Source organism: Notothenia coriiceps, unplaced genomic scaffold, assembly GCF_000735185.1.
Source record: "Notothenia coriiceps isolate Sejong01 unplaced genomic scaffold, NC01 NC01_scaffold00025101, whole genome shotgun sequence".
Lineage (NCBI taxonomy): Eukaryota > Metazoa > Chordata > Actinopteri > Perciformes > Nototheniidae > Notothenia > Notothenia coriiceps.
Genome location: NW_011357802.1, coordinates 132323 through 144420, shown reverse-complemented (window position 1 = coordinate 144420; position 12098 = coordinate 132323). Strand labels below are relative to the sequence as shown.

The 12098-nt window shown below is 43.2% G+C and overlaps 1 protein-coding gene across 1 annotated transcript in view; it reads left to right on the top strand.

The window, feature by feature from the left end:
• The first annotated feature begins 2220 nt into the window (after positions 1-2220).
• LOC104956005 (cadherin-23-like) overlaps positions 2221-12098 on the top strand; it is a 58559-nt gene continuing 48681 nt past the window's right edge. The window contains exons 1-6 of the mRNA XM_010783429.1: positions 2221-2348; positions 2614-2675; positions 2778-2871; positions 4025-4223; positions 4619-4757; positions 6566-6664. Coding sequence (XP_010781731.1) covers positions 2654-2675; positions 2778-2871; positions 4025-4223; positions 4619-4757; positions 6566-6664 — 553 coding nt within the window. The 5' untranslated portion in view covers positions 2221-2348; positions 2614-2653. The remainder of the gene's footprint in view (positions 2349-2613; positions 2676-2777; positions 2872-4024; positions 4224-4618; positions 4758-6565; positions 6665-12098) is intronic.

Here is a 12098-nt window from a genome sequence, read left to right as displayed (position 1 = left end):
AATCATACAAAATCAGATCTTAATGTATGTATATGTTCAAATTAAAGATCAAATTATAATCAAGAAATTAAAAAAGATTAGATTACCAAGGTTCACTAGGAATCCTCAATACTGCCCCCTAATTAGTGGAATGCTGTTTACTTCGAACCTTTATATCTTCTTCTTCTTACTTCAACCAATATTTTAGCGTTCGATAACTTCAGCCTACTTTCAGCTACAGAAACCATTCAAATATCAAAAATATTCAGCCTTTTCAGCAAATGTTTTCAAAATATTTTATACTTTTTGAAATATTCAGCTTTGTAAACTCTTTTTTTTAACATGTAACTCAATGGGAGGAACCTTCAAATCCTCTTTTACCTACACCTTGCGCCAGATGCTTCTCCTTCCACATACTTTCAGCGAGAGACTTAATTCCAACTTTAAAATGATCACAAGACCAAAAGTCAAAAGTTTGCAGTTAAAATATTCTGATGCTTTTCAAAGCGTTTTTACTTTATTTTCTCTTCTTAATACAAATTCATTCACTACTAATTACATTTAATATCTAACTCCTTCAGCCTACTTTCAGCTACAGAAACCATTCAACTATTAACTTATTCAGCTATTTCAGGACATTGAGGCTATACATTTTGTTGTTTATACCTTTTTTATACCTTTTCTTTTCAATATTAAGCTTCTTCACTATTTTTCCTACTCTTCCAGTTTAACATTTCACTTTAAGTTTCCAACAAAGTCNAGAACAAATAGGAAAGGACTCTCCTTTCACAGCACATCTCCATGGAAACCTTTGATCTCTGGGCTCACTTAAACAGGTGTTTGATAACGTTGTCACCATGGTAACCTTGATCTCTGGGCTTACACACACAGGTGTTTGTAAACATTCATTCACTACTACTTACATTTAATATCTATCTCATTCAGCCTACTTTCAGCTGCAGAAACCATTCAACTATTGACTTATTAAGCTATTTCAGGACATTGAGGCTGTTTGGACATGTTGTTGTTTATACCTTTTTTTAAACCTTTTCTTTTCAATATTAAGCTTCTTCACTATTTTTCCTACTCTTCCAGTTTAACATTTCACTTTCAAGTTTCCAACAAAGTCATTGCAATGCATTTGAGCTGTAACTATTTTGATTCAAATCATTTCACTTTTCTGCATTTTCTGCTAAATTCAGCCACAAATGTTCACAGTTTACAGCACTCGCACGCATTTTCTGCAGGAAATGCATTTTATAGTTAGTGCGAATGCTGTTTACTGAATGCACTGAACTTGTCATTCTGCTTCCTGCCTTTGAAGTATCATGTATCTCTGCAGATGGTAACCACAGGCAGGGTCTCTGCAGAAACGTCCCAGAAGTAAACTGCTACTGAAACAAAGATGCCTATACTTTTCCTCTATGCCTCTTACGTACTGCTGGTTTACATGTTAAAATGTTCTAGGCCCTCATAGCAAGCATTATGGATCGACTATGGCTGCTGTATCAGTTAAAGTGTTCATGTGTTATCAGCTGGTGGATTGTCATCATCCTGCAATAGTCTCTGGTTTCAACTCCTATACTAAACTCTACACTCGCAACTCCATCCCACTTAGTTTTACTTAAATTTAAGTGACAACTATAGCTTGTTACTCTACTGATTATATTTTATTTTACTTGTTAATATTGTAATACAGTATATTAAACCAACAACAGTATATAAAAGCAGGTCAATTAGCTACACGTCAACATTAAAATGCTGCGTACACATTATGATTACACTATAAAAATCCAGTAATAAAATAAATGCCTTTACCACTAATGGTGACACTTATTATAATATAAGTTTAAAAGTATTGAGGGTCTGGAAAACATTTCATTTTCTCTTCACATTTTTTCTCAGAGTTTTTGTTGGAAATAATCTGTTAAACTGACAGATGGAGGTTTCAAGGCAACACAATTAAACTGGTATATTTATTGTTGTTTCATCTCATACCTAATAATGTAATCAGTGATTCAATCACTTTACTGTGCCCAGTCACCCCCATTTAAAAATAATTTGAGATGTCATGAAAAGTTGATTTGACAATAGTTAAATGTTTAGTGTTCAGCGTATGGATACAGATGCTGAGCATCAGGCACATTAAGAATGTGCTATGCAGCTCAAACCACCTCTCGCTACTTCATTTCCTCTGCTCATGTTGTGGTTGACAGACAATGAGCGCTTTTCCTGGTGACAATATAGACGGGCAGGGGGGTTAACTCAACACATGGTGGAATTTTAAGCTCCAGAGACAGAAAGACAGACAGCTTCGGTTTCAGCTGGGTTCTGATCAGCATCAAACTGGTGTTCATCAAAAAACACAGGTACAGCTTTTAAGAATCATAATAGAGCATTTCATGTGATTGTATGAGCTCAATGTGTCTTTTCGGTGCGTTCTTATTGTTTTGGGCTTCAGGTTTGAAAGGATGTTCTCACAGCAAACTCCTAAAACGATTGTATCGTACCTCCTCTTGTTATTAATGACATAAAAGATAGTTTGTTTGATTTGTGATTATGTATACATCATGAATATAGTCCCTGTTTATTCTTTTTGATTGTTCTTTTAAATGCTATAATATTACCTTTCAGAATGTGGTGACATTCTGTTATAGCCATAGAAGAAGAAACAATGAATTATAACAGCAGTTCAGGTGAGCTCTGAGGTTTCACAGATAACATTTACATCTATTTGTGTTGACCGCCACATTGTGAGAGCATAGAGCTAACTGTTTGTGTATTGTTGGATCTTTCAGGCCAGCAATTGGAAGCACCTGTCTTCATCCTCACAGGGGCCCTCTCCGTCACGGTCCTGGTGTTCACAGTGCTGGGGATCGTGTGTCTCAGAAAGTAAGGCATGGTGAAATGATTTCACAAGCAATTTACTGGACGATTTGTCCTCATGTTTCCTTTGATTAATCTGAGTTAGGTTTGACTAGGGATTTCATTTAAATCTTTATTTCGAACAGATTACATTTTTTTTGTTGAAAAACAGAATACCATATTGTTAAAATACAGTATTTATTAATATTCATAATGATATTTATATTCAACAAAAAAGTCATAATATTTATATATTCAACAAAAATATTCATAATAATGATAATAATGTGTCCGAAAGGGAGCATTTTCTTTTTCAAAAGTATAACATATCAACAAGTGCAGGTGCCCTTGATTAAGTACTTGTAGATCCTATTACCTGGTTCAGGTGAAAGGAAAACTAATGGTGTTAGTTTTCACAATAATAGTACTTTTTTACAACAGTATAACCATGTCAAAGTAGGTAACAGCACAGATAACTCACAACATGAAGAATGTCTCCTTTTCATTTAAGTGTAAGCCAAAGCATGTGGTTTTCCTACCCTGTAAATATGTCTGCTGTGAAAATGTCCAACACCATGAATTACAACAGAAACCCATAACAAGTTAACCTAATGGTAGTTATTTCGCTCCAACACTTTACTTGCTGTAGGTTTAGCTGTAGGCCTACTTTAATTGCAGAGCTAACGAGCAAATGTTAGCATGCTAATACAGAAAACAAGATGAAATTACCTGGTAAACATCAGCATGTTGGAAGTGATTTACAGCTTATGTTAGCTTCCTAAAAAAGAAGACAATACAAGTTAAAACCTGCTTAATTTAAGCCTGTTAGCATTGTCAATTTGAGCCTAGCTATTAGCATGCTAACAAGACCAGTTGTGCCATAAGTACAGAACGGTTTTTGCTAGGCGCTTGTTTTTTTTCATACAGTTTAAGAAATATTTAATTAATTCCAGATTTGTTTGTGAAATATCTTTTGAGGCCTTGAATTGGAAACAGTGCAGTTAGCACCCATGGCTTAGTCCAAATGTTGTTTTACATACAGTCAGGCTATTTTTATTTCTCTGTAGCTTCATTTTTTCAACTCCCCTGGCACAGCTTCATTTGATTTCTGATGGAATCAGAGGCAAACCATGTGACAATACGCACAGTGTTCTGTGTTTTTTTTCTTTTTTTCTTGCAGATATTGTTCTTTGGTCCGGACCATTCGAGAGCTGCGAGGCAGCAGGTTGTTGATGACTGCAGTTCCTCGGCTGGAAACTTTGATCGCGCCAGCAGTGGTGGAGGAAGAAGATCAGCTTCCCCAGATCCCCCAGATCCCCCAGCAGCAGAGCAGGACAGTCAGGCTCTCCTCTCGGAGGCTATGGAGAAGCTTTCAGCAGGTATATTACTGTCTTCATGTCATCACATGATTCCCAGATATTTTGCTGTCAGATATTTGAACTATTTTTGTAGTGCTTTATTTAGTTAGTCATCTGAAGCTACAGCAGAGGAAATCTCAGATGCAAGAACAACTAACCGGAGTGTTCTCTCTAGCCTACATGTCACACATCTATGTCATCTCACTGTCGATGTACAGTATCATTTCTGATCATCTCTCTTTGGTTTCAATATATGTTATTAGTTACTGTAGCTTAAGCTCCGGTACAATGTGGACAAAATATGTTTGTGACTGACCAGTATGGTGTTGTTTGTCCTCTCAGTGTCCTGTACTTACCCACTGCTGTTCTGCCCTGATTTGATACTGCAACATTACCTCCTATGGCATTTGTTTAAGGGTCCTCGTGTTACCAAGTCAGACCTGAACCTGTTGCAGCTGATCAAAGCAGGAAAGGAGGGTGTCTTCTACCAAGCCAGGATGACCAGGGGGACGTGTAAAGGCCACAGCATGTTCACCTGCAAGATCAGCAAGGAAGGTACACATTTCTCTGACTGGAGGTTTGGACCGACAAGCATTTATTTGAAATGGAAGCAGTGATAATCAATCCGTTTTGAGGTTAAGGTGCAGAGGCAAAGATCAAAACTTTATCAGTTTTCAATGATAATAGAAGTGTACGGCCATCCTTAATAGATCCGCAAACCACCTCAACTAGTTAGCTCTACGCAAAAGAGCAGCGGCTCTACTCCGAGTCCCTCCCGGATGCGGATGACTGAACTTCTCATCTTATCCCCAAGGGTGATGGCAGCCACACTTCAGTTGCAAGTATTTGCAATCTCGTTCTTTCACTCATGACACCTCCTTCATGACCATAGGTGAGAGTAGCAACAAATATGGGCCTGTAGCTTGAGAGCTTTGCCTTCTGGCCCCGCTCTCATCTCACACTTTATGGTTCCCTCACTCGAGTACAAGACCCTGAGATACTTTAACTCCTTCCCTTGGGGTAAGGACTCATTCCCGACATGTACAGCCCAACGATTTCCTGCTGAAAACCATGGCCTCAGATTTAGAGGTGCTGATCCTCGGCTATCAAACCAAACCACTGAGTGCTGAAGGGTGCCGACCGAAGGCATCATCAGAACCAAATTATCTGCAAAGATTTGTGATGGAATTCTTAGCCCAACGAACAGCAGTCCCCCTCCCCATGACTTTGCCTTGAAAACCTGTCCTTTTAAGGTTTTAACTTTGGCAAAATGATTTGTAACTATAATTGATAAGAATCAGTATCAGTGTGTTTAAGACAGGAAATGCTTCTTTTGTTATCTTTAGTTTAATTTTGGAGAAAGTTCCTTAAAAATTGATTAAATGATGCCATGTTTCTTCTGCCTAGGAGATCAAAAAATGATAACCAGGACTTAAAGTGGCTACACTAAGAAAGTTGAAAGACCAGCTACACTCGCAATGTATCATAATATTCTCTACAGTAACATAATTTTTTTTCTTAACATTGGTTTATATGTTAATGAATAAGGTAGTCAAACGACATGAAACTGACACTGTCAATGCTGTGGTGAGAAAGCGTGAAGGAAAATATGAAGATAAAACACTCAGCCCACCTTCCTCCTCTCCTACACAAAATGAGTGCTGTGGGTTGTCCTCACAACTAAACAGTGTTTAAAATGTGTCACAATGTAACACAATGTACCTTGAAAACCACCAGGACTTCAGAGGTGCTCTCAGTAATTCCATTATATTGACATTTCATCTAATAGTCAAGTAAATGTATGTATTTTGACAAGTCAGTCCACCCAAATGATAGATAACAACACTTTGTCACTCATCCTTGGTGGAATTTGATGTGCTATGGTTATAAGATAACCGTGAACTATTTATTCTGTAGAAGAAGTTGCATTTCCCAAGATAACACTAATAAGAGCTTAGAGCTATACAAATGAATTGTGGGGTTCTGCAAGAATCAATTTTAGGTCCTACACTTTTTTTTTGCTATACTTTTAAATGAGACACAGCATTATTGCCATACTTATGTTACATTGCCAAGGACTTCATTAACTGAAATGAAGATGTTAAGATATGGATGGCTGAGAATTTTCTTCATCTTAATTAGGACATAAACAAACTCTTTGAAAAATGGGTTCAAAACTTTAAAAACTGTTTTGTTTTTTGTGAAGCACTTTGTTTAACTTTATTACTTTTTTTATGATTGATTAATATCTTAGATTTAGATGGAAATGAAATTGAGAAGTCTCACTCACTTCCTAGATGTAGATATTGTTTGGCCCAGTGACAGAGCTATAGTTGCATTTTCTCTCTTTTTTTTTCTTCAAGGTGTCCGTCCTAAGCATGTGGACACGGAGGTTTCCATAATGAGAAAACTGGTGCATCACAAGAACATCCTCCAGTTACTGGACTGGAACACCACTGAGGGTGAGGGACATTTTGTCAGGAAATTGGAGGACCCAAACGCAGTACAAAAGGGAATCAAGAAGTATTAACAAAAAGGGAATCAAGAAGTATTAACAAAAAGGGAATCAAGAAGTATTTACAAAAAGGGAATCAAGAAGTATTAACAAAAAGGGAATCAAGAAGTATTAACAAAAAGCGAGCTTTATTCAAAATCTGAAAACAAACAAAGAAAAACTAACCAGGGGCATACAAGGAACAGGAACGAACAAACTCACGGACACCTACCTACTGTAACTCCAGCTTCTATGAGTATTGGCGAAGCCTTCTAAGGCTATCGCTATTGGGTAATCCCCTGCGCACCCGCGCAGCACTGAAACACTTCTAGTCCGTCTAGTTCCGGTATAAATAGGAAGGAGGCCCGACAATCTGCTCCCATACAAAATAACTTTTCTTCAGCTATTCGTAGAGCCAGTGGGGCCCAGCGCTTAGAGGGCTGCGCCATTTACTCATAGAAGCTGGAGTTACAGTCGGTAACTTCAGTTCTATTTCGTATATATGGCTTCGCCCTCTAAGGCTATCGCTATTGGGTTAAGGGCGAAGCAGGATGGAGTCTGCGCCCCACTGGGTCCGCCCGGTACTAGAAGCACAGACACACCTGCTCAGATAATAATTACCCATGCCTATTGCGCCATGCGTAATGGCGCATCGCCGTCCCTGGAATATAGCATAACATGAATATTTTCCATGAGGGGACGAAGGCTGGGAACAATACATACCTGCCGCTGTGAAAAAGAGACGAAGGTCATACTTTGCCCAGTGACAAAAAGAGGGGGAACAGCAGCTCTCTGCGTGTCAGACAGGAGAGCGCCCAGCTGGATCCCTGACGTCACTCACTCTGACAAGACACTCCGTACAAAATGTGTCAGAGGAAAAAAAGGAAACATCCCTCCTATAAGAGGGAAAAAGGGCCGCTCTCCGCGAGGCGAGAGGCAGGAGAGAGGCGCACAGCTGGATCCCTGACGTCACTCACTCTGACAAGACACTCAGTACAGGGTGTGTCAGAGAGGAATGGGAGACATCCCTCAAATACAATTGAATAAATGAACAGGGGGAAGACCAAGATGCAGCAGTGCAAATGTCTTCCACTGACATTCCTCCGTGCAAAGCTGTGGAGGAGGACATTCCTCTGGTGGAGTGCGCATTGATGTTCTCCGGGGATCCACCCCAGAGGAGACATATGCCTGTGACACAGCTTCACACAGCCAGTGTGACAGCCGTTGTGCAGATAGAGGCTGCCCTAACAAGCGCTCTCTATAATGCACAAACAGGCGCTGAGAATGACGCAAGGCAGCCGTGCGTGCCACTAGCAGGACAGCGCGCGCGACAGAGGAGATGAGACGCGGCTTCTTCCTCCGACCTGTGAGGAGGGGAAAAGAAGCCATCCAAGGTGATCACTCTCGACTCTAAAAGAGCTTGTGATGACCTTTGGCATAAAAGCCGGGTTAGGGCGTAAAACAGCTGAACTGCCATCTCCTTGGATCCGGAAGCATGACGGAGCCACAGAGAGAGCAGACAAATCACTCACCCTTTTCGCTGATAGAGCCAAGAGTATATACTACTTTGGCTGACAACAGTTTAAGGGGAACCTGGTCTAAAGGCTCAAATGGGGCTTTGCTTTAGTGCGCGTAACACCAAAGCCCACTGAGGCGCCATTGCGCGTGACACAGGTCTGAGTCTCCGTACTCCTCGCATAACACGGCTGATGCGCTCTGCGAGCCCCTCTGTTCAATTGGCCGGGAATATACATTGCTCTGATGAGAGCAACGTGTGTACGCGCCCAGAACAGCAGCCGCCTGGCTGCTTTCAGAAGCTGCGCAGATCGTACGGTACTCCTCCCTGGCGCCGTGGCCTGTTGTCTGTGCGAATCAGCACATTGATTGGACAGCAACGGGGCGACTCCCCCGTTTTTTTCCCGAGATTTAGAAAAATAGCGGAGTAAAAACCGCGCAAGACACTGTTCCTGGGATGACAGGAGTGTTTCTTGTATCCCATAGAACTGCTGGGGGGAGAGGTTTCTCTGTGATGTGCCGTAATGGTCGTCATGGTGACGAGCCACGCCATCGCCGCCGCTGCCCGTGAGGCAAAAGGGCTGCCTGCGAGGGAGTTTCCACACGCTGCATTTCACTCCGTCTCTCATCATGAGGCGCGTACACGCTCAGGGGATGAGAGGTGTGTGCATGCTGTCCACACGAGGCGTTATAACGGTGCTCGTGGGTTATTATGACCGTGTGAGGGATATCTGGGACAGAGGAATGCCGCGAGCTTTTCTGCAGTTTATAAACCAATAGGTTGAAAACAGCAGGCTTCTGCAGGGGATTAGCCAATTAATTGACGTTTGCGACGCGATAATCTCGGCCGACGGTGTTAGCAATACATTACATCTGTCGTCCGAGCGACGTCTTCGGACGGCAAAATTGGAGCCAAATTATTGGACGTCTCGAGACGCCGTGTAGGAGACAGGCTTATTGCGGAGGGATGTGTGCCAGTATTATTTGGGTACTCGCGGCAATATCTGGTCACCGAACTTTAACCCAGCCATGAGTGGCCATGCGGTATGTCCGTGAAGACTAAATGGGTACACATGGCGTGACAGGATAGACTCATGGCGTTCCACGGCCTGACTGCATTTAACGGCCATTGAGTCGGGGCCTATTATATGCATATATACATTGCGTTGCGTCGCGTTACACCCAGACTGTGACGGTAAGTGTCTCCCACTGAACCGACAGTGTACTGGCACCGGACGCTGGATAACGGTGAGAAAGTATGTCTAGATGATTACGGGAGGTAAACCAGAGACACCAGTAAGTTCGAGCCTCCCACACACGAACCATACACACCGCGCTCGCGCTCGCTCTTTCGCCGCGTGGCCAAGCACATAACAACAATCGTTAGACCACGATCGATCGACGCGATTGCCTATATTGCCTCGGCAAAGTTGTTGTTCCCACTCCCTTCAGGGAAACGACAGTCGACTCTCGACTATTGATGTCGAGACCACTCCAGTTTATGAGAGACTCCAGAATCTATTCAATTGAATCCAATTCAATTAGAGGTCACCAAGTTTGCCAAGAGCCAGGTGGTAAAATACTTTGTGTATAAGAGCCCGCATCACTATCATTTTATACGTACTTTATTATGGTTTGTTTTAAAATTGATCGCACTTTTTTCCATTCTTATTGTAAACAACTCTCGATTTTGATCAGGAAACGACAACGGAGTTCTCGCTCGTCCCTCCTCTCGCGTGCCGTCTGGTCCTGTCCGCTAGTCCTGGGTCTGTGTGAGTGTTGATTGTTACTTGGTTTTTGTTTATTTATTTGTAAAGTTGACAAAGAAGTATAACTATAACATACAATAACCAAGGTACGGTACCTGAATACTAAATACTAATAAATATTACGTCTGTAGCGCCGTAAGTAGACCAGGCTCTATGCGGAGGATAGGTGTGCAGTATTAGTTGTCTACTAGCGGATAAATTGCGGGGTATACCAATCGTGACGTGTGTGGATGGCTAGGTACGCGACTCCGCACATGGGGCGGGAGTATCTTAGCCTCACTCCCTGCCGTCGCAAACACCTCCGGGGGCGCGTGGCAAGCAGTTTATGGTGGACCCCAACGAGTGCGGGAAACATTTGGTCGACGATATTGGATAGCAGGTTATGGTCGTACGAGCACCCATCACCAAAATTGGACAGCCATTATGGTAGAAGTCCACGGCGATTAATTCGCGTACGCTGTTTAAACAACTAATATTGTCGTCCGTCTTCGGACCGCAATTGGACATCATTTTTTGATGTCTCGATCACCGTAAGGAGACCAGGCTCTACGGTACATGTGTCCGGAATCCTAGTTCGGTACTCGCGGCAATATTGGGTATTACACCCTCGTGACGTGTGTGGATGTGTAGGGACTGCAAATGTCGCCAGAGTACTACTCTCAGCTCTCCCTAGCGTATACTCCGGAGGAGCGTCAAAGCGAGAGTTTCACGCCGGTCTAACGTTACGTAGTGTCTGTTATGTCTTGTTTACTCGTCATAGGTCCGACTCAACGGGGTCGCCGTCGCGTGGCGTCGGGTGTCCCGCGTGTCCGAGCGCGTTCTTCGAGACGACCAATATTGGATAGCCGAATTATTGGACGTCTCGAGCGATTAATTCGGCCTAACGTGGGACTAGTCAAAACTAGAATTCATCTGTCATCCGGAGAGATTATAGGTCTTCTTGCGGCCATAATTGGAGCCGAATATTATTGGACATCTCAAACCGCGTAAGGAGACAGTCTCTCATGACGGTGGAAGAGATAAGGTAATTTCCGTAACTGACCAATATTGCGGAGTACACCCGTCGTGACGGTGTGTGGAGGTAGGTACGGGGACTCGCACATGCACGCGAGTACTACTCTCGGCCTCACTTTGCGTCGCACACCTCCGAGAGAGACCGCACCGAGCAAAGTGGTACTGTTGTGGTTTTCTTGTAGAGCCTCGTACCGCACGGGCGAGAGTCTCAAAAAGAGTCTCACCGTCGCGCACCACAGACTACCTGTCCTACCTACTCGTCCGACTAGTCGTCTCCTATGCAGGACGGTCAAGCGGAGAGGGGGGGGGGTGTGTCAAGTTACCCTATGTCCTTTGTGAGGACAGGAGGGTCTTCGATACAGAACGCGAGGTTAGGCTCGACGACCTTGAGGACAACTTTCTCTCCTATAAAGGTCCCAAGGAGTTCCCTCCTTTTAAGCCCCAAAAGTGAGGGCAATAAAAGATTAGGGCTTTTCTGACCCCTTACTCTGTAGGAGCTAGACAGTCATAAGGGTGTACGACTGCTAGTTTGTCCACGACCTTACACAAGTGGTCCTGCGGACCAAGTGAAGGTGGACTTCCTACGTATGAAGGTGCATGGGTAGTAGGGTTCTGTGTCCTTTAAGGACGCAAAAGGTAAGTCCCTTATGTCTGGTCTGTTAGCAGGAGACAGCAAGCCATATAAAGGACCGAGGAGCGTAAAACACATCTCTTCCGACCTTCGGTGAGTGTGTCTCCTCCCTACTCTCACACCAAAAGAGACCTGCTTGGACGATAAACGCCGAGCGAGGTCTCTCCTTCAGCGAAATGTCTGACGGCCCATTAGAGCTTACGTAGACAGTTCGGACCCAAAAGTATTATTTACACCTTTTCTCGACAGGAGAAGGAGAGTCTGTTAGCAATAGACCCTCACCTTTAATTTGAGTCCGGTCGTACTCTCGGCGCCGAGAGCGCCGTCGCTCACCTCCTTGACTGTCGAGAGGAGGCCGCACAGTGTTGGGTGTGTCGGGAGAGGCACTGCGTCGACGAGACCGCAACCGCAGTCGACCAGTGCACTACTATGGGGACCGGACCCAGAGAAGGTTGTCCCCCAGGAGGTCTCCA